The sequence below is a fragment of the Engraulis encrasicolus genome, chromosome 9, assembly GCF_034702125.1.
Source record: "Engraulis encrasicolus isolate BLACKSEA-1 chromosome 9, IST_EnEncr_1.0, whole genome shotgun sequence".
Taxonomy (NCBI): domain Eukaryota; kingdom Metazoa; phylum Chordata; class Actinopteri; order Clupeiformes; family Engraulidae; genus Engraulis; species Engraulis encrasicolus.
The window spans coordinates 30,741,157-30,763,695 of record NC_085865.1 but is presented as its reverse complement, the minus strand read 5'-3'; the positions used below and the strand labels follow the sequence as shown (position 1 = coordinate 30,763,695).

The window sequence follows — 22,539 nt, the reverse complement described above, 5'->3', positions numbered from 1 at the left end:
TGCAGAATGCTGTTCCAGACATGTAAACTGAGTGTTGCAGAACTTGTGAACTTGTGGGCAGCCATGGCCTAGTGGTTATGGAGTTACTTTTTCAATCTGGGGGTTGTAGGTTTGAATCCCACCTGATCTCTCCCTACACCTCTATCTATGGCTGAAGTGCACTTGAACAAGGCACCTAACCCCACATTGCTCCTGGGACTGTAATCAATATCCTGAAAATAATACCTGTAAGTCACTTTGGATAAAAGCATCAGCTGAGTGCAATATTTTTATATTTTACAGAATATTTTGAAAACAGTATACTCTATGCATGTAACTGCACCCAATGATTGAGACATGAGACACAAACAGCGACCCAAAACAATGTCTTCATGGAAGAAAACTTTATTCATCATAGGCATAATTGTTAGTTTGTGCTTTCCACCCAGTATAAGACAGGGAAACAATACACACAAAATAAATATTTACACAATATTTACACAACATTATATATTACTTCAGGCATATAAACAAAAAGCATACTGTACAGGAATATGTGGGGATGTACGTTAGAAGATACTCAACACATGGAAACTCAATCATAAATTAAATGTCACTTGCTTCATATTTCATACATGCTCTCTTTTTTCTCTCAAAGAGAAAAAAAGACCTAAGATTTTTTTTTTTTTTTTTAAACTTTAAAATGATAAAATGCAAGGTTACGCCACACATTCAAGTGCATCTACATATAATATCTTCTAGAAAAGTGAACGCAGCATCATTGGTATGTTTCTCTTCTATCTTAGGCCTGTGCTAGTGAAGTTGCGTTCCTAGCGGACTCTGTTGCATTGGTTAATGGTGCTTGAGTCGTCACAGCTGAAACCTGGGGCCTCTTCAATGAGTCCACGTGTTTCACAGCTTTCTTCACCCAGGGTTTCTTGGGGTCCGAACACACTTGAACTCCTTTTACTGTGGTGAGCCTACAGTAAAATAATGATCGACAGAAGGCATGAATTAAAAAAAAATCTCTCACCCTTTATCTAAACACAGACTAATAAGGAAAACAATGGCATTACTGAAAACTGGTTACTGAATGTAAAGTAACCAATTGTATGTTTATTTTTTTCTCATCATTCAACATACTGTAGCTGTTCGGTGAGACCAAAACAATGACCTGGGCCCCCATCACTTACACAACAGCTTCTATTGGGCACAGTGGGACCTTCTGCCAGTGGTAGTCTCTGATGTTCTTCGGGGGAAGAACGATTTTGACAGTGGTGAGGCAGCAGTTTGTAGGTACGGCTGATGTTTGCAAAAAAGAAAACCATACCAACATCAGTACAATATTGCAAATGAGGGAGGTCATGGTTTTTGACATGATTATTATTATTATTATTATTATTATTATTATTATTATTATTATTATTATTATTATTACTATAACCATTTATTGGATTGCAAAAAAAATTCTGGTCTATAGAAATCTACTGACTTGCAGCATTCCACAGGCCCACCAACCCTTGTGAAAGGAAGCAGTGTTTGCGATCAACTGAAGCCTCTTACCTCTGCCAAGTGTAGCACAGAGCAGCACGGATGCCATGCAGAAACACAGTGTTCTCAACAAGCTCGCCATTTCAGTCATATTAATGAAGCTCCTCTAGTGGCCTTGTAGTACAGGCAGTAGTAGTTTTATACTGTCTGCACTCAGTGGGGGGACAGATAATTATGGGCATAGAGTTATTCTTCCGACCACAAAGCCCCTCCTCATGTCATTCTGTGTCATAGCTTCCATCCCCACCCCTCCAGCGCCCCTATTCTTTCCTGTGGCAGCCCACCAACCAGAGTGAGAGTGGAAGGTTAAGCCTGTCTGTGACATAGTAGGCCTACTGTGCAAAATTAGACTAAGCTAGAGTACTTTTCACACTTTCATTTCCGTAGCAAGAGAAACGTGGTTCAGAAATACCAGTCAGCCCTATACAGAAACCAGTGTTAATATATTAACCATTTTAATGATGGTTCTCTCTACTGTAGGTTTTGTTATCTCACTGCCATGTGGCCTGTGGAAAATGACCTGCAGTGTGGAAAATTGACTAATGCCGTGTAAGAGTTCAATACTCACACAACTTCCATCAAATGTAACACACTGAAGACAAACAGATGGATGCTGTTAGATCATGGCAACCCACAAAATGAATTTAAATCTAAATAGGTTACCTAATTCACCTTAGTGTATGGGGTGTAGGCCAGTTTATAAATAAAGCATGGCTTTCCACCGCAATGTAAACCACTCTGAGTAGCCTACATACCAGAAGCGACAGCACTGCCTGACCTGTTGCAAAACTTAGCAGGCCGTTATCTTCTTGTGTTATCAGTCTCAGATCGTGTTTTAACAGATTTGGGTGTGCTCAAGACACTTCCTCCTTGCTGTTTGTGGTCAGTGACAGATAGGGGACTTGCGATAAAGTTTGCGGTAGGTGCATCGACGCACTGTGCCTTGCAAAGAAAAAAAAACGCCCATGTTTTCTCTGAACATCATGATGCGTTTGGCTTGACGGGGTCTAATGGGGCTTTCTTGGGTCTTTTAAAACTATGAGTAACATATATGGGCCCAGATGAGGATGATGATGCTTTTGGGTCGATCAATTATATAAAATAAAAAAATAAGTGTATTATTTTAACTTTTGTATGTGTCTGATAGGTGATTTGTGAGAATGTGGATTTGTAATGTGCGCTACTTCTGTAGAGTAATTGCCTTCTAGTACTACTACTACTACTGCTGTACTACTATTACTACTGGCTACAACTGCTACTACAACTACAACTATGACTACGACTACGATTACTAGTACTTCTTCTTCTACTACTACTAGGCTGCAACTAATAATATAACTACTAGTAGTAGTAGTAGTAGTAGTAGTAGTAGTAGTAGTAGTAGTAGGCTACAAATGCAGCAGCATTTTTATTCATCACATGTACAAAGTTTAAATTGGACCCTATATGGCACTCGGCAGTAATAATCATAAGAGTATCACTTCCTACACAGAGTATTATCATCACATATCAAGTACCGTCATGACTCTGGTCCTAAACATAGTTAGGCTAGTTGTAATTGGAAAAGTTGTTTTGAAAAATAGATGAGCAGCAATGGACTTGGGACTTTTAAGCCCATTCAAATAAGCAAACCAGCTTGACCATGCTGTTCATATGTATACACTGTCTATAAGAGCTCTAAACACAGACAGAGAGACACAATGAAATTAACAAAGATGAAAATGGAATATGAATACATATTGTGTAGTCTAATGTAGTCTAGTAGTCTACTGTACTGTAGGGAGTTTTCTATACCGTGCATGTGCATGTGGTTTCATAATGACTTTCAAGGGTGCTAAGATATATATTTCCAGCAGATGGCAGTACACCACAGCTTACACACAGGGAATGAAACTGAAGAAAAAAATAATTAAATTATTGAATTGCTTTAGAGCTGCATATGTGTGACAACAGTCAGCAGAATATTAAGAATACACATAGCCTACTGTAGTTTGTCAACGCACGGACAGAATTTTGCAGAGGCATATGAACAGTACCATCAAAACATCTTCCTTTCATTTCTGTCTCCATTCAAGTGACACATTAATGTTTTCTGGGCTCAAATCTGACAGTTCTGACGTTCACAAAAACCTGTTTTTTTCAGTTCAAGATACTTGTAATTATCTTTTTGTAATTGTTTTTCAACTGACCAGGTGATAGTGTTACATATCAAATTCAATCCCTCCTTCATCCAAGGTTATTATTTTGTGTGGGTAAGACAATGCACCATGCAAAATGACCAGTAGATGGCAATGATCACCTTTTCACAATCATACAAGGAAAAGCCATGTTTAGGTGTCAGGATGCTTCAAAAGCACACTGTAAAACATTGCAGCCTTGCTTAGATAAAACCACTTACTAGCTCTCTTCAACACAATGAACTCTAATAAGTCATTGTTAATTTGACTTAGGACGTTTTTTCCTCCAATACAACTTACAAATACCTATTGTGCTGATTATTTGATAGTTCTGGCAGCAGACTAGAGGTGTTGAATCAACAAGGTGGCCACGCACTGATGAAGGCTTGATAGCCGAAACGCGTTTGCTTTTTGGACATGGTGGTAATATAAATAAATAATGAGACGCAGTTTGTGAGTGCAGATTTTTCTTCCTTAAGTGGCTCTCTATTGATCCAATGTCAATAGTAGAAAAAAAATAAATGAACACTAAATGAACACTAAAATGAACACTTTCAACTCAATCAGCATTTTTTTTTGCAAAATACAGTACATTGTTGATTCAACTGCATTTTGTTGTATGCATCATGTCTTCATGCAGTCTTTTTTCCTCAGCATCTTGTGGTTAATTTATGATCTCATTGGGGTTTTTCTTTGTACAGATTAGGCATCACTGAAAAATTTGCATGCAGATAGATAAGACGTTGCTGTGTTACAATCTCTCTCTCTCTCTCTCTCTCTCTCTCTCTCTCTCTCTCTCTCTCTCTCTCTCTCTCTCTCTCTCTCTCTCTCTCTCTCTCTCTCTCTCTCCACTTCTTGGAATCAACACTGACATCACGCAGTGATACTACTTGTGCAACATATTCAGGGCTGACTGAATGAATAGACCATGCATAATTTCTTTCTTTCTCACATCCCAACCCCCTGTTAGCAATGTTAGGGTATACTTCTCTACCAAATGCATTCTGGACACCCATAAAAAATTGAATTAAATATTCCTAATTGCCTACACTAGGCTATATGTGAAACTACAGCCATAGGTTTTTGTTTGACACATAGGCTATTTATGAAGAATCCCTCCTTTAGCGATTCAGTGATCAATGCAAAATGAATCTGTGTGGGGCGGCATTGACGTTGCAGTGGCCACATGTAGCCTACCTGAATCACTATGCAGCTATCAGAGTCAGTAGCAAATCAGCCTCTCATCATTTACTCCCTCCGAAGTGTGTCCCATGATAAATAGTCATGCTGTGTATGGCACAGAAGCTATCCTTTAACCCTATCCAGACTGGGGGGGGGGGCTAAAAGTGCCCGCACCAACTTTGATGTTGTATAATTCCTTAACGACTTAAGCTATCGCTACGAAACTTTGTGACTTTTCCTAACATTTAGTTGGCTATAGTTATTTACCGAAAGATTAGGTTTATCATTTTTGCCATTGCCATGGTAGGTACATGACATGTCTGACCAAAAATCACTTAACCATATCTATGACGCCATATATTTTCATATTTTTTTGTTATCTCCATTAGCATCAGACAACTTTGTGAGCATTTAAGTGGTTTGAAGCATAAAATAATTAAAATTTAAGTGCATTACTTAAATTTGTTGAAAAATCCATTATGGCGAGATTTTGGGCATATTAAGATAATGATGTCATAATGACGTCATAATAATAGATAATTACACAAAAATGATGTCATTCATAGATGTCCATATGTAGATCATCTCCCCCAAGTTTTGTAGTCATACTGTATTCCGTTCATGAGTTATGAGGGGGGGGGGGGTCAAAAGAGCCCCCCCCAGGCCCAGGAATGCCAAAAAAGCCCAGTCTGAATAGGGTTAACAGCCTGCTTAACACTCTGACCAAGAGAGTGATTGGAGAGGTTTCTTACGTAAAGGGCTGGAGTGAGATGGAAAAACAACCCAGGCATTTTTGATGTAGACTAGCCCCTCACACAGCCTTTGCTTTACCACAATATATTATGGCTAGCGTAGTCCACTGTCCATACTAATGATGGACCATGCCATCTAAATGGCTGGTCTCTAAGGGACAAACGGACTGACGGCACAGCGGTAGGCCTACACTTCCCTCTATGCCGGATTAGTACTCCAGCCCTGGTCTCTTAGCATATACCCTCATAGCCTTTCATTCGTAGGGCATGTAACGGCCAAATTAAAAAACGATTGGTGATGAGAAGTTTGAAATGTGGTCATGGCTGGTGACAAGAGTAATCTCCTCCCAGAAGACCCGACACATACAGTACATAACGGGGAGGGAAATGACTGGAGGTTTACGGAAGGGAAGGCTAAGATATCACAGATCAGCCTTAGCAACGAACCTTTCAGATATCAAAATAGCAACACCAATCAAAGTCTCCGTCAAACAATCTAGACCAAGATAGAGGAATCCGGGGGGAGGGAGATGATCTGACCTACTGCAATTTAAATTCATTGGAGTTCTGAATTAAAATTAAAATTCGAATTGTGCTTTATTCGCATGACTGTTACGATATACAAATAACAAGACAAAATAATACATGAATAATGTTAAACCAATCAGTAACGGACTACGCGGGTGAGTTCTGCATCACCACTCTCAACTGTTTGCTGATTGGCAAAACCGTGAGTGAACCGAGCTAGGAGGGTTGGGCCAGGCTATGCATGAAGCCAAAATCTTTCGATAGAAGTATGTAGGATGGCGTCGCCAGGCTAAGAAATTACAGTGTGCAGAGCCAAAAGAAGATGAAATAATAACACAATAACAATCATTCTGTGGTCTGTGTTTATGCTGAAGATTACAGCACCTACTGTGCAGTCTCAGGAATTAAGGGAAAGCCTTGTTATTGCTACTGCTAAGGAACCTGCATCATCATACAACCCACACCTCAGGACATTCACAAATGCCATGGGTCTTCCTTAGCAACTCCTTGGCCAAACATCACTGCACATCACTGTAATCAAGTCAACACGATAACACAACATGACATTTAACAAAAATGCAGTGTGAAGGAGTTACGGCCTACACACAGCCATTTCTTAACCCAATTCCCATGGCTGACTTCTACACGACTCAGGAGACAGTCAGAGCTCAAAAATGTGGCAAGTGTCATGACTTTTTTGGAGGGAACTTCCCCAAAGCATGCGTGGCCCCTCCCCTGTGACTGTGAGTAAGAGGGATGTAGTGTAGAGTGGTGTGGTGTGGTGTGGTGTATATTGGGAGCTAGCGTGCTATAATTACGTCTGATGTGAGAACCGCTGCACAGCTGTGGCGGTGTAGTGCCGCCGATATGAGCTACCGGTCAAACTGAGCTACTATGCCATTACCATGCCCTACTGTATCGCCCCCTAGGGATTAGGAGAGTAGTAGAGTAGAGTAGAGTAGAGTAGAGTAGAGTAACTTTATTGATCCCCAGGGGGAAATTCAGGTGTCCAGTAGCTTACATAAATACACAAATGCCCACATAGACATTTCAAGACACAGGAATTGTGTAAAATTTGAAGTTAAAATAAAAAGGTAATTGTGCAAAAAACACTCTGTGAGTTGGGATAGACATTGTGGAAAAAACATACTCTTTCAGTTGAGGTAGACAAGCTTAACATGACCAGGAAAGAGTGTTGACATATACATATATGATAGTACAGGGATGTAGAAGTAAGAGAAATAAGTATTTCAAGGCTCAGGGTTGCGGTTGGGGGTTGGGATGTGTTAACAGCCTATTGGTAGCTTATCTTGACTCAGAAGCCCATCTCGACATACAGTAACACTAACACAGACCTGTGCAAGCTTTGTAAAGTTCCAAAACATGGAGGGGAACTTGCCACTGACCCATCCCCCTCCTGAAAAAAAAGATGAATGAGATTTTGCCACAGAGGAAGTGGCTGTCCTGCTCTTCCTGCTGCCCATAAAAGGAAAATAGTTGTGCCTGCACGATAACAATAGTTTCCAAATTATATTGAATAGAACATGCATTAACCAGAAATTCTCTTTGAGCCCACTAATTGGACTTAATTTTAAGTATCTTGAAAAGAAAGTTATTATTACATGCTGTTCAAGACAGCCGATGTATATTGATTGGATTTTATGTCAAGGTTGTCATATTTCATCAGCAGTACAAATTCACCAACAATAACTTTTGATGTGCTCTAATGGTGAAAGGAGCAAATCTTGGGATCAGAGTGTAGCTGTTTCGAATCCTATGGCAGGCAGGTGGTCTCTTGCACCCTCAGCCTTACATACCCCCCCCCCCCCCCCCTCCCCCCCCCATACCCCCCCCCCCCCCCCCCCCCCCCCCCCCCCCCCCCCCCATTGCCCCCAGCAAAGTACTGTACCTTACCTATTGCACTCATTACCCATCACAAAAAATACTCTACATCATCTTCCAATTGCAAACTATGTGAAAGCCAGTGAAAAACTCAATACCCTACTTCAAATTCATTTAAACACCATAATTTCCAATAACACACTCACACACTCTAAGTAAGTATTTAAAATCAACAGGTATATATACGTATATAGGCCTACTATTGCAGCGTGTGGCATTGATGTCTAATGTCAGATAAGGTTACTTACTGTAATGGAACCATTGTACATTGAACAAGTATGGGCTATCCAGGGTTTCCCAAACTGGGGTGCATGCACCCCTGGGGGTGCGCGGCCTGCCATAAGGGGGTGCGCGAGCTGAATAGAGCAATGGCGGATATGTGAGTTTTTATCTAGCATTAATGAACATTAAGTATTTTTTAATAGTATGGTGCATTATATGCTGGAAGGCTTTAGTTTAATTCCAAGACTATTGGAAAAGAGGATTCCTCAAAAACGACTGTGCTTAATATGCAGTGAATGAGCAGTGAATCCATACTTGCGCAGCCATCAGCACACCAAAATATTCGCTCAGGGGGTGCGCGAACCACATTGAAATGTACAAGGGGGTGCGCAGGGAAAAAAGTTTGGGAACCATTGGGCTATACCATGAAGCTTCTTCATGGCATGTTTGACATGTTGTGCATCATGACATGCTGTGTTTCTATTTCTGGGATGAGACAAGAAGTAATCAATGAGTAAACACTGACAGAAATAGAATAATGAGTAAACACTGACAGAAATAGCATAATGGGTAAACACTGACAGAAATAGCATAATGGAATGGGGAACGACACCTAAAGTGAATAATAGTTATGGCTTAAGAAGCTGTCCCCTGAATCATTTTCCTCGATGTCATGTCAAATGAGACTCATTCCATTGATCTTAACGCTATTGGCAATTCAGTCTTTTATTTTAAAATGATCTTCAATTGGGAATTAATCAACGATAGCTTTATATAAATTACCTAGCCTACAGAGACAGTAGGCTAGGCTGCAGAGATGTTAGAGAATCAGAGTGTATGATTATTCACTTTGCACTTTACTTGATGGCGGCGTCATACGCAGAGCCGGATTAAGATGGCCTGCGGCCCCTGGGCTACAGGTTGCTGTGGGGCCCCCCAGAAGGCAAATTTTGCGAAAAATACATAGTAGACAGTGTTATAATTATGAGTTAGGAATTCAGGATAACATGTCTACCAACATGATAGATGACATTTTCAACATTTCTTCTTCTCACAATTCTACAATGTTTCACTTTTGGGATATCAGGGGGCCCCTGGCAGGTGGGGGCCCCAAGGCTGCAGCCATACCTAGCCTGTGCATTAATCCGGCCCTGGTCATAAGCATGACATGACAGTGTCATAATAGTGTCAAAACAGTGTCATGACAGTCATGACAGTCTTAAACATCATGCCAATGTCATAAACAGTTTATGGTCATGAAAAGTTGACATTGTGTGGGCTGTCTATACCATAACCAAATGTCACTAAATGGCAACAGTCAAATGTTTATGACATTAATATAATGTTTATGGCATGTGCATGACTACATTACGACATTGTTATTTTATGTCATAAGTCATGACGCTGTCATCAACTAAAATGCTTCCTTAACTTTATTACAGGTTCTAGGTCCAATAGTAAGACATTGAAGATGGGCAAAAAAACAAAAAGTACTAATACATGAACAGATATAAAATATCAATTATGACAGTCTTAAAAGATATCCATACCAATAATACTCAACTCTACTCTACAATCTACAAACCTTGCTACCTTTTCCATTTAATACATGACTGGATTGTTGGCTGTAGGCCTACTTTATTTTCTTAACCCCTGGCCTGACACCTCTGGTGGGCAGGGTGACTATCATGGGGAGTCTTCATGCACGCACAACTTGGGATTTGAATTCAACTATTGAATTTCAGCGGCAGCATAATGTGCAAATCAGATGCGTCAAACATCCAGAGTTCTGCTGTGTTGAAGGCCATAATGATACAGACCCAGAGGCAGAACTATAAGGGGGCGAGCAGGGCATTTGCCCCGTGGCCCAGGGCCCTCTTGTATTGGTGGTGGGGGCCCTATTATAACCTTAGCAGGCAGTATGGGAGGCCCTATCAGTGCCTTGCCCTGGGGCCCTGTATACAATTGTTCTGCCACTGTACAGACCCCAGTAATTAAGACCCAAAACCGCATGTTCCTGAATGACGGGGTGTATTCTGTAGACATGATGACATGTTTAGACTGCTGCGGGGTGGACTTTCCAGGCCATGGATTTTTTTGTTTTTGGAAAATTTTCCCAGAGTTGAACATACTGAAACCCCCCCCTCCCCCCAATGGTCTGCAAATGATCCACTTGTTGTTTTTTTCTTTTCTTTTTCTCTACAAACAACTCAGTCTTTCTATGGGACGGTACTGTACATTTGATATGCTGACTCCACTCTTCTCTTCCATGCCTGGTCACCCCATAGACTGAAGATGCAATCTTGTCTTTCACTTATCACTGAGAAGAACGACAGACTCCTAGCTCAGAGTAATATAATGACCATGCTTTAAGCAGTTGTGGTGCTGATACTTTAGGTAATATGCAGTATCTATGAAGTGTATGTCCGGTCTGCTCAGCATTCAAGGGCCGACTGTTTGGTGCCTGGCCTATCCCTAATTCTTTCCACTTGTGACCAGACGTAGGCTGCATGACTGTTCAGTTCCTCATTTTTAGGCGATAAAAACGTAAGAGCGTCTGTCCCTCTGCATAACCTGCACCGCTAAAGCAGAGCTCAAGGTAGTCTACACTTCTCTGGGAGAACGTCGGAGGACTTTTATATCCACAATGGCATCAACATTGTTTCAGCTACGCCTCTTGAACATTTTCTTTGTTGGAACACTACTGCTGCACTGCACACTCTACGGTAAAAGTCCTCTCTTTTCATTTCATGTCTTTTGGAGTGTGTTTATGTTTTTTACTCCTAAATTGTTCGGATTCATTATTGCCTTTTTTATTGGACAAGTACATTTCACACAGAAAGAGAGCTGTGAAATGTAGCTTGTACTGCAGCATCTGTATTACATTGTATCTACAATATAAATCTGTACAATAAATTCCATAGTCAATTATAAAAAGCTTATGGGTGCGGGATTATGGTAAGCATTCCTATGGACACACGACTACTGTTTTTCATTCCTGAATGTGTTTTGTGTTACATCATTACAGCACAGTCAGTGGACGATAAAGAGGTGACATGCTGTAAGAGCACGAGTGCGAGGACGCGCCTGAAGACAGACGTCACCAAGTGTATCATCCATCCCCAGACAGACCACTGTGTTTCAGCTGTCATGTGAGTGAGACTTAATACATCTTTATATATTGTTCATTAATATATGTATTTTTATTTTTTATTTTTTTGTGTGAACGCTTTGATTTGCCTTTGTACGAAAATGTGCTATACAAATAAATATGCCTTGCCTTTCCATTAACCTGTGAGGACATGTCCCCTCTTAAAACATAGCCAAATCCCTAACCCTAAGGTGGAACAGCGTACCATTATGTTAAGCATGAAATACATGCTTGAAAGATGGATTCTGATCTTTCCTTTTCTCCCCTCCAGATTTTTCAGTGGTAAGACAGGTCACTGCTTTCAACCTGGGACAAGATATGTCAAGCGCACAATCAGAGAACTACAAAGGGTTAGTAGTCATTTTAGTCATTTAAGCAAACATCTTTTATTTTCAAGTGTCCTCAAGTTTGCACCGTGACTGATGCACATTAAGGATGGGAAGCTCTAACTTTTCCCCACTTCCCTATTTTGATTGTTTATACAGAAAGGCATACGGTGTCTGGACTTGAGGAGCAATGCCACGCTTATGCAGTAAATGGGTTTGTCCAGCTCTTCACCCACATCGTTGGACTGCTCTTCCTCTTCCCCAGTACAATTGCAGCTCTGGATACCTCTGTAGTTCTGCACTGAGTCCTGGAGCCCAGACCCTACAGAGGGCATGCACTGATCCCTATACCAACAGACCTTGACCCTGCACCCACATTACGACATACAGTACCAGCATTAGTTTAAGGAGGTCACTGTAATTTTTCGAGTAGCTCTCAAGGACACATGTTTTTGCTCTTTACTGTACGATGTAAGTTTTTTTAAAATTATTTTGTGTTATTTATGTAGGTTTATGATGATGTCAAGGGCAGGACCTTCTTACCTCAAAGACCACTACTTCACAATAGCTATTTTTTGTAATCACAAAGTATACATATTTATTATAAATATATTTTTGAGTTGAGAAATGTTCATATGTGTATATTTTGCTGGCTATAATTTGTTTCCGAGAAGTTATGTGATGTAAAAATATGTTATTTATGATAAATTCATCTAATGTTATTTATTTTTCCCAAATTAACTGTTGTATCTCCCCCATAACTAATACATGATGTAACATGTTGTTGTCAAGAAATAAACAGTTGCTAACAACAACTTTTCGAGACTGCAATGTATACTGTTTGCATACAGTAGCTGTGCACACCATGGTGCTGTACATGCCATGGATCAATTCTGTATGGTTACATTTGGTGAGTATGTCACCCAAGAACCCTAGAAAGTATTTGGAATGTGTAAAATTATGTACTTTAAACCATTTGAAGGAGCACAGAGCAGATTTGAATAATTCTGTTAGCTTTGAATGTTTCTCCACTAGTTCTCAACAGAGCTCATGCCAGTGTATTGCAGCACACTGCTGTCAAAATGTATAGGCTAGGCTAATTTAGTCTCACGGTGTTCAAGTCTGTGTGGGGCTCAAAGCACAGTGTTAAGAGGCCATGTAGTGTGGTTTCCTGCCCAAAGACTGTGGAAGTGGTCGAGAGAGCCTTCATTCCCTTGCTGATAACACATTTCAGCATTAGCTGATTTGTTGATGTGATTAGAAATTAGGCCATGAATATGCTTGCTGTATGACTCAACTGACACGTGGAACCATCTGCAAATGGGTGCACGCACATATACTTACTGTACTTCTAAACTGTCTGTATACTCTGTAGATAGATAGTCAATGATGCTCTCATTAATATTTTCCACATATTTTTTGACTATAGGACTACTATGATCTCGACATCGCCAATCAATATTGCACCGTGCACATGTGTCTACATAGACTACTGCTCACTTGTGTGTTACTGTGCACAAAATGGACATAAAAAATATCCATGGCAATGCATTTGTGCATGAAATGTGCATGCAAACGCATAGGCATACGCATATCCTGCAGCAATTTCCTTGGCCCCTTTTAAGGGCATTTCGAAAATCAGCATTGTTCTTTGTGCATGGTTTGAGCTCCACTGCTGGTACTGATACAAGTGGTACAAGTCTTCTTCTCAGGGCTATAGTTATGGGTTTGTGTGAGTGTTGTGGAGTGCATGCATCCAGAACTTAGGTCATTACGCTGGCTACCAGTGAGATTTAGAATTGGGTTTAAAACACGTCTGATAGTCACTATATGGCTTAGGCCTTAATCACTATAAGCTAGAGCAATATCATCCAAATTGGGGGCAATATTCAGGTGCCTTCAATATCTTAGGTCTTCAGAGTCTCCTGTGTTGCCCAGGGTCAAGTGGCATTCACACATTGGCATTATGCTGGGAAATGATGGAACCAGCTGAGCTTCCTGTCCAAATTAGAACAGTCCAAACAGTAACATGTTTTGATAAGAAATCAAAAGCAGCTTTATTTTCTATAATAGATTCACAGTATGTTTCTTCTTCTCTCTTCTCTTTCTTTAGTCTTTAGCACATTGAATGGCGGTTATGTATGATAATGTGCTAAATCAATACTATTGCTATTGCTATTGCTATTGCTATTGCTATTACTAGGCTATTGCTATCCACGTGTATGAGGACATGCATCAACACACACCTCTGCATGTGTACGTGACATGAAAGAGAGCACATCTGCGCATCTGTATCTGTGTATCTACCATTTCCGTCCTATAGTGTCACAGTAGATGCATAGTCTCTTCATGCAATGTTGTGTGTATGCGTGCAAAGCACCCAAATGGTGCACTGCCTTATCTTAAGTCAAACATGAGATTTCCAGTTTTATAAAATTGTCTGTGACAGATTGTAATGTTCTGGTTTAACACATAATCAAACGAAAAAAAGGTCAGGGCATCCCACATCCTTTAGGCTCTTCAAGACAGGCAAACCAACTCTAACCACATGTGTGTGAACTCTTTGTAAACTCAGCAGCGACTTTGTTGTGTTTTGGCCTCAGCATATTATCCCGTCTGACCACGAGGGTATTTCCTCTCTCAGAAAAGTACTAGCTACGTATATGCCATGCTGCAGCTTTCCCAACCAAGTGTTGACACACCACATCTGGACAGGAAGATGCTAAGACAATCCATTGAGTGCCTCAATGGCTGAGGGATCTGGTAATATGTCAATGTGTTGTTATTAGTTAAGTAAATCCTTTGTTTATTTGTTATTTGCTATTTTTCATTTGTTTGTGAATTAAATTAGTTATTGTATAAATGAATTCATTCATTCATTTATTCACTCATGTATTGTGGAATGGACTCCATTTACAGGTTATATAGCGTACAAATTGGCCCTGCCGTGGCCAACCGGTAGGGCACTTGGCTGCCATGCAGCTGACCTGGGTTTAATTCCCGGCCCGGGTCCTTTGCCGACCCCTCCCCGTCTCCCTTCCAACTCACTTATTGTCCACCTCTCACAGTGTCCTATCAAATAAAGTCGAAAAAGACCCCAAAGAAATCTTTATACAGCCCGCAAATCATTTTACAATATATGGTATGCCTCACATTAACCCACTCACATCCTGGGACTGTCATGCAAGGTAAGCTGCCACCAGCAGCAAATTACTGTAACAGCGCAAGACAAAAAAAAGAACCTACCACACACTGATTACTAGAGGGAAAAAGTAAAAAGATAATTTAGCAGTGTGCAGTGTTTTCACATATTATCTTTCACATTCCTCAAGTTTTTCTGCCTCTCAATTGAAGGCTTGTGCTGAGGACTTTCATGAACAACAACAACAACAACAACAACAACAACAACAACAACAACAACAACAACAACAAAAAACATGTTGATGAGTATCAACCCCATTCACAAAATGTGGGGGAAAAAACTTCATTCCCTAAAATGATTTTCTTTGGGGTGCCTAAAAAGTACTTTGCACACTAACCATGAGTGCTGCTGGTTAGGGTTTGCTGATAACTTTGTCATCTGAAAGGCCACTCTACATACAAATTAATTGTGACACAATTATGCTCCCCTTTCTTGGGCCCAGGACAGCTGACCCCTTTGCCTGCCCCCAGTCAGCTACCCTGCTATGCTGTTGGTGTTTACTGTGCGAAACCGCATGGAGGGCAAACACACCATGTTTCAACATGTTGTGACAAAAATGCACACAATCACCATAAGTGCTGCTAGACTCCTCCACAGATTTCCATGGATTCAACCTTCTTATCGTGCTTGACGCAGCTAATGTGACCCTGATCATGTGTTACTTACTGCAGACCACAAGACGAGCTGAATTTTTTCACCTGTCCCACCCACACAAGAAATGACACAGTTGTCATAGCAGCCATGGAAATGGCCTCATTCATGTCATAAGAATTGGGTAAACAGGTTGTTGTGTCAGCGAAAACAAGATTTACTGAAACTACTGTCATTATTAGCATTGTGCCGATCACATGGAATGACAAGTCATTGTCTGTCCACTGTGACGTTTCTTGGTTCCAAGAAGGAAGACAGTTGCAAACAACTTACTGTAGCTGAAGCTTTCGTTCACAGCAGTTTCAAAAGTATGTGAATTTATTAGTTAGTATGTAGCCTACCCACGTTCCTCCTATTGTTTTCAAACCTGTAACACAATTATTCTGAAATTTTCTTTTAATTAGGAATTGAGAGGGCATTCCGCTTATGCGTAGGGTCCCAAATGTCATCATGTTTAACTGAAATACATTCTGAATATGGCCATACTGAGAGAGAAAGGAGGTCACATAATTTTGGCCACCATCACTGATTCAGAGGTCCTGTTTCATTAGTGGAAAACGTTGCTAGAGAGATGCTGTTCTTGTAATATCTGTCGACTTATTAAAAAGTCCATGAAATAACACTAAAAAAGAAGTCTACCAGGTTAGACAAGGAAGACCTACATGTCACAACATTGTGTGGTGTATATGCAGTAAATAAAATTACTGGCAACAGCAGTACACTTTTCACCCTAATGTCTGCTGACAAATGCCTCACAATTTATTTATTTTTCTGTTTTACAGGTCTGAACCACAAATTTCTTTGACGATGCATTTCACTTACACACACATTTTCAAGAATGGATGCAGCAACAAACTATTTCTACATTTACATGTCTTATGTTAACAAACTGATTTGTCATTATGAACTCTTTCAGATGTTTTATGCCCCTGGACGAATTTTAAGGCAATCCCATTATTCAGACTAGTATTGAATGAGAGATGTTAACGGTGCTGGATCCTTAAATAAATATAATGGTCATGGGGTTCCGAACATGAAATGGGCTATCACTGAAAAAAATGAAAACTGAAGCGAAAAACAAAACAAAACAAAAAAAGAACACAAAACAATATATTGTATACACAAAAGTTCTAGCTCCCTCCAGAACTGGGTTCTCATTTAGAAAACTCTGCATTGACCTCAACCTTCACACATATTGAGGGTCTGGAGTCAGGGGGTGTAAGTGACATGTTTGGCTAAAATGAGTTCTAGGCTATATATCAAGTTAAAGGTTTTGATGAACTCTATCTTACAGTGCCAAAAACATACGTCAGACACCAAACTGTATTGAATTAAACAAAAAAATACCAAAACCCTAACTCAGAAGTGGGCTTCAGTTGGAGCGAAAAGGGTGTATGTTCCATTTACACCTATGACTTAGAAGGCCTATGTAAAAGTGAAGTGCATAAAAACAAGAGCATTGAATTGAACTGCTTCAAAATACAGTAAACATGTCAACTCATACGAGAATGGAGCAAAGGGATGCAAAAAGGTAGATGAGAATTGAATTGTGTACTTGTATAGACAGGATATAGCCAGGCTGCATTGCAATAGAGAAGTGGGGAGACAACCACATCAAAATGCTTTTGTTGTACACAGTAGGCCTATTTGAAATGAAATAAAAATGATGACTTATTAATCACATTGGTTTTAGCCATGGATGAGTAGATGTATGTTCTTATTTTCCTTTCTGGCCATTACAAATGGATGGTGCCCAAAAGATGCATCCTATCTTTTTTGCCATATTTTTAAGATTGTACAAGATTGAGTTGATTGAAAGCTGCATGGCAAAAAAATGCTTTGGCTCTCATGTAAAGTTGTCACTTAGAGGCCCCTCTGGCTCCAAACCCTTATGTAAGCTGGCAAAATAAAAACAAAACTACTCTTTCCACTGTGCTTGCTAGTCACCAGTTTACACAGAATTTGCCACTATGCAGGGTTATTCAGAGTACAGGGTGGGGCAATGAATTGACCATCGTAAAATAAATCAACAGACATCTTTGGGTTTCCCCATGCAGATTCCAGTACATCATCAAAAGTCATCCCCCTAATCCAAAGCAACCTAAAAATGACGTCATTTTGTGGCTTTGACTGAACAAGTCAACTAAATGAACGCTAACATCATAATGTCTCGGGGACGACTGGCGGGCCTACATTGTGATGTGTGATGGATGTGAAATGTGATGTATCATGGGACAGCCACGGCTCAATGGTTAGAGCGCTAGTCTTCAGATAAGTGAGTTGCAGGTTCGAATCTCACCCACCCCCTACCAGCACCTTCATCCATGGCTGAAGTGCCCTTGAGCCAGGCACCTAACCCCACATTGCTCCAGGGACTATAACCAATACCATGTACCTAAAATACCTGTAAGTTGCTTTGGATAAGAAAAAAAGCGTCAGCTAAGTGTAATGTAATGTGATATATCATTGAGGATTTGTGTATTCTTAGGATGTGTGAGCTGCCCGAAACCATCAACAGCTCCCACATGTTACGTTTTGTAGACATTTGATATCAGAATATTGTCTTTTAACATTATATTCAAGTTACTGCTCCACATCGCCACAGCCTACAGACCCTTGCTTATACTGCATGAGATAACTGAAATGTTCAGTGATCAAACAAACGCCATCTCGATTGGCTTTCATTGTGCTGTGGCTTCCCAGAAGTAACTGCCGAAAGAGGAACCTGCAACAAATGGAATGACACAGCCCAAAGTCAGATGTTCTTAAAGACGACAGTGTCATTAATGGACAGAGTGACAAGTCAGTACAGTAACATGTTGTGGCAGATCAAAGACAACCTTTTGTCACATTACATTACCCTTCACTGATTTTTTTTATCTGAATTGTCATACAATCCCTGGAGCAGAGATGTGACTTGTTGCATGTGGTCATCCTGACATCCCATTGCTTGTGGTCATCATTAGAAAAGAGATGTATCATTGTCCAATTTATGTGTCATTCCCTGTATTTCATGATTAAAGTTGCACTGTGTAGGATGTGGCTAGAGTAGGTACTGCAACTATGCTTGTCATTGAAACGGTGCTGCCTATTGCCAAATATGATATTTGCATGAATATTTACAAAGTAATAAAGTAATATCTACTAGTATGGCAACATTAGGTAACATTAGGTAACATTAACAAAGGTAACATTAGTGGTATGGCAGTGGAATGGGTAACATGAATTCTGGAAATAAGAGACATAAGTTTATATTCCTTGGACATTATGTACTAAGAACTGCGTGGATGTCCTACTAAAAAGTGTGGAAGTGAAAGTCTTTAAAGGACAAAGAAATCCAGATGTAGGACTACCAATAAGTGTGTAACCACATTTTGCAGTGAAATCTTGCACACACGCATGAGCACATGCAAGCCCAACTCTCCGTCTTGCCTCCTCCCTTAAATATTCTACATGAATATTCTAATTTGTATAAACAGGCCAATTTGTGTGCCCTCATTGGTTGAAAGATGCTGAAAAGAAAACGGGGGAAAGCGGGAAATGTTTTTTTTTTCGTGAATGGAAGGTGAAGGCGCTGTTTCGGAGGTGGTCATAATAACGACATTTCTTTGGCATGTCTAAAGTCTGCCATTGGGTAATACTCAAGTGTATGGACTGCAGGAAAAATTGACACTTGATACTGCAGTATAATGCAGATTTCCCCCCCAAATGAGCATATTTACAACAGAATGTACATCAAAACCACATACTTTGAGAGAGCAGTCGCCCAGGATGGGCTGAGAAACAAACGTTTATGTTGGTTAAAAAAAAAAAGAAAGATAATGAATGCATTTACATACACCCAAGGTATGAATAATCTGTAGCCCATACTCAGTTGGAAATGCACCTGTTAATTGATGGACGGATTTCACAGAAGCCGTAGTGAAAAGAAAAAAGCATGCGCTTCAGTCAAGACTTTCGTGACAAATGCCAGAAGAGACGTCACAGATGTCGTAGTCCTGACTGACAATATTCACTGTTTTTTTTTCTTTTTTTTTTCTTTTAACCCAACCACCATCCCCCCTTATGGGGGACCTATATTGTCTTCCTTTTTTTATAATTTATCTTTTAACAAATTAATGTATTAAGTTTTCCTTTTAACAAAAACAAAATGTGATATACAATAAAGGATAATAAAAGATCACAGAAAAAAAGAAAAGACAGGAGAAAACAAATACAAAACTAATCTGAGTGTCCCCCAACACTTAAAAGTATATATTAATTAAACAACACTATATTCACAATATTCACTGTATAATAGCAGCCATCACTGGAAATTGGATGGGCATCCAGGGGCGGTTCTAAGGGGTGGCAGGGGGTGGCATTTGCCCCCCCCCCGAAATATGATTTGCCACCCCAATTATGAGCCCTGATTGTGACCAATAGCCCTAATGCTTGACATCATTTCAGACTTAGAACTTTAGGTTGCAGGGTTTCACTTTAAGGGATTCACTGTATCACATAATTGTGTGTGTCGATTATATAGCGTTTATCATTTTCCCTTAGTGTAGGAGCATGCCCCCCTGAAATACACTTCGCCACCCCTTTGCCACCCCAAGAATAAATGTCTGGAACCACCCCTGTGGGCATCCAATTTCATTGTGATTCCAAGATATCTTTATGGTTCTGTTTCAGTTTCACCCAGTGGTGTAGTCTACTATTTTATGGTGGGTATACTGTATAGTTGAGTATTTCTGAAGTGAGTATACAGCATATATTTGTGCTATTCAAAACAATCAATCAATTTTAAGTGGGTATACTGAAATCCCTGAAATTTAGAAGTGGGTATACTCCGTATACCCGCGTTCTACGTAGACTACACCACTGGTTTCACCCGCTGCGTTGTGTCTCAACAATAACATGATTGAAGTGGAGGGCTTTTTTTTTTCAAATCCCCTCGCCTCATGCTCCATGAGGACGTAAAGCACATACAGGTATAGTTGAGCTGCTGCATGCCTCTGTGTGCCGCCAAATAACCAACAGTGAATAGTGAATAGGCCCACCGGCGACCCCTTCTGCACTAAGAGGTTACGTAGCTTTTTCGTCTGTAAGAAAGCTTCGTACATGAGCCTGAACATATACTATAATGCATTACTGGCATTTCCGTGCATTTAACCCTCCTGTTATCCTTGGGGTCTATTTGACCCGATTCAACGTTTAACGTCTGAAAAATACATAAAGTACATGATTCTTTTGCTTCATCTTTGATGACGATGATGGGTCAATGTGAAAAAGTGAAGTTTCCACAAAAAAGTTTTCCCTACGTGCTGTACACGTTTTGGTTACATCTGTGTTCCTTGGGGTCAATTTGACCCCAAATTATTTTAAGTGTAGTAAACATGAATGGAACATCCATATTTTCCTAATACATGTTCCAATCTGTCTAGATTATGTAAAATACATGAACATAAGTTATTTAGAACAGAACATTTTGCTTTATTTAGGGCTCTGATAACTAACAATTATGTATGATGTGGACGAGGGCCAAAACTAATTCAAGGCAACTTTGGGGCAGTTGTTGCACATTTTCGCCTAGTCATGGATTAGGTTTTTTTGGTGTGTGGGCTGTGTGTGGGGTTGCTAGGACTTATCTAAAGGGCTTTTTATGTCCCCAACAGAGCAACAGTAAATATCTGAGGCATAAACAGGTGCAGAAGTTTTTGCTTCTACTGATTTTGTAGGCATTTAAGTGGCTGGGGTCAAAATGACCCCAAGGATCACGGATGTAACCTAAATCTGAGGATAACAGGAGGGTTAAATGAATCACTTTTTCCACATAGTAACACATACTGATACTGCACAAGTAACTTTCATTATCATTACAGTTTTCCAGCGAAGCCAATGTTTCCATAGTGTGTTGCGTATCATTGACAGCTATTACTGGTATACTGCAACCTTGTAAGTTGTGCACCGTGATGTAACATCATTGGCCTATCTCCCAAAACCAATAGTCATATATGACTGCAAAGCACCTTGACCAGACCTAACCAAGATGGGGATTCCACACCCCGACTACTTCCTCCTCTTGTCTGCTATAAGAAACAGCTTCTTGACAACACCCTACTCATACAGTACCTCTGTACTCGGCAACTGGGTAGAGCTCATAGTCTACTAGACCTAGCGCGGCTCCACCACCACAAGCAACATGATACACTCGCTATCTCGGAAACAGGTGATCAGTGTGTTGGTCCTGGCCACTGTACTACTGCACAGCACATCAGGAGGTGAGTCACATTACACATAGGCAAACATTACATCAGAAATGTATAAAGTAGATGTACTGTTACCAATGCAATTACAATACCAGTAGTCGGATATTACACGGACACAACTATGTAATATCATAGCACTAGTGTTGTACTTACATCCTTAACAGTACTTCTACTTTTCATTTATACATCTCTGCATAGTATTGCACAATAGAGGACACAACCACAGGCTTGGTGGGGGCACTGATTGTGTACCATGCAGTCTTTAGTGCACCACATCAATTATGCTGTGTTACTCTAATTCAACACTTGTACTCTGGGACCAAATAAAGTGTAGAAGACTTTAAATTGATACTCCAAGTGCTGAATTAATACTGCAAAATTGACTGTGCATCACTGAGTCAGCTCAAAGTGGTTACAGGTGGCTCTTGTAATGGAAATCAGAGTAAGCCAAATGTGTTTTATACCCTCAAACCCTGATATCGTGTTGAAATGGTTGGAGGCCTTTTCTTATGGTGTTGGCTGTGTTGCTTGACTCAGCAGTACGATCCCATGATGAAAAGCAATCGACATGCTGTAAGCACGTAAGCCCAGCTCGTATCAAGGGGAAAATTGATGCCTGCGTTATCACAAGAGCCAGCATTGGATGCCTAGCTGCTGTCCTGTAA

General features: G+C 40.3%; 1 protein-coding gene and 1 long non-coding RNA gene across 2 annotated transcripts; one reads left to right on the top strand and one right to left on the bottom strand.

Moving 5' to 3' along the window:
• Positions 1 to 411: 411 nt before the first annotated feature.
• LOC134455110 (monocyte chemotactic protein 1B-like) lies at positions 412 to 1,626 on the bottom strand. The gene is made up of 3 exons (XM_063206158.1): positions 1,543 to 1,626; positions 1,173 to 1,281; positions 412 to 959 (listed from the first exon to the last, which is right to left on the bottom strand). The coding sequence occupies exons 1-3, from the start codon at positions 1,619 to 1,621 to the stop codon at positions 782 to 784; spliced, it is 366 nt and encodes a 121-aa protein (XP_063062228.1). The 5' UTR covers positions 1,622 to 1,626; the 3' UTR covers positions 412 to 781.
• Positions 1,627 to 10,940: 9,314 nt separating this feature from the next.
• Positions 10,941 to 12,223, top strand: LOC134455109 (uncharacterized). Its single transcript, XR_010036026.1, has 4 exons — positions 10,941 to 11,019; positions 11,322 to 11,445; positions 11,716 to 11,794; positions 11,930 to 12,223. It is a non-coding gene; the product is annotated as an uncharacterized LOC134455109 (long non-coding RNA).
• The last annotated feature ends 10,316 nt before the right edge of the window (positions 12,224 to 22,539 follow it).

Coding starts and splice junctions, on each gene's coding strand:
- LOC134455110 (XM_063206158.1), bottom strand. CDS start 1,621: ATGACTGAAATGGCGAGCTTGTTGAGAACACTGTGTTTCTGCATGGCA. Junction 1,282..1,542: donor CTGTGCTACACTTGGCAGAG/GTAAGAGGCTTC, acceptor TGCAAACATCAG/CCGTACCTACAAACTGCTGC. Junction 960..1,172: donor TGCCCAATAGAAGCTGTTGT/GTAAGTGATGGG, acceptor ATTTTACTGTAG/GCTCACCACAGTAAAAGGAG.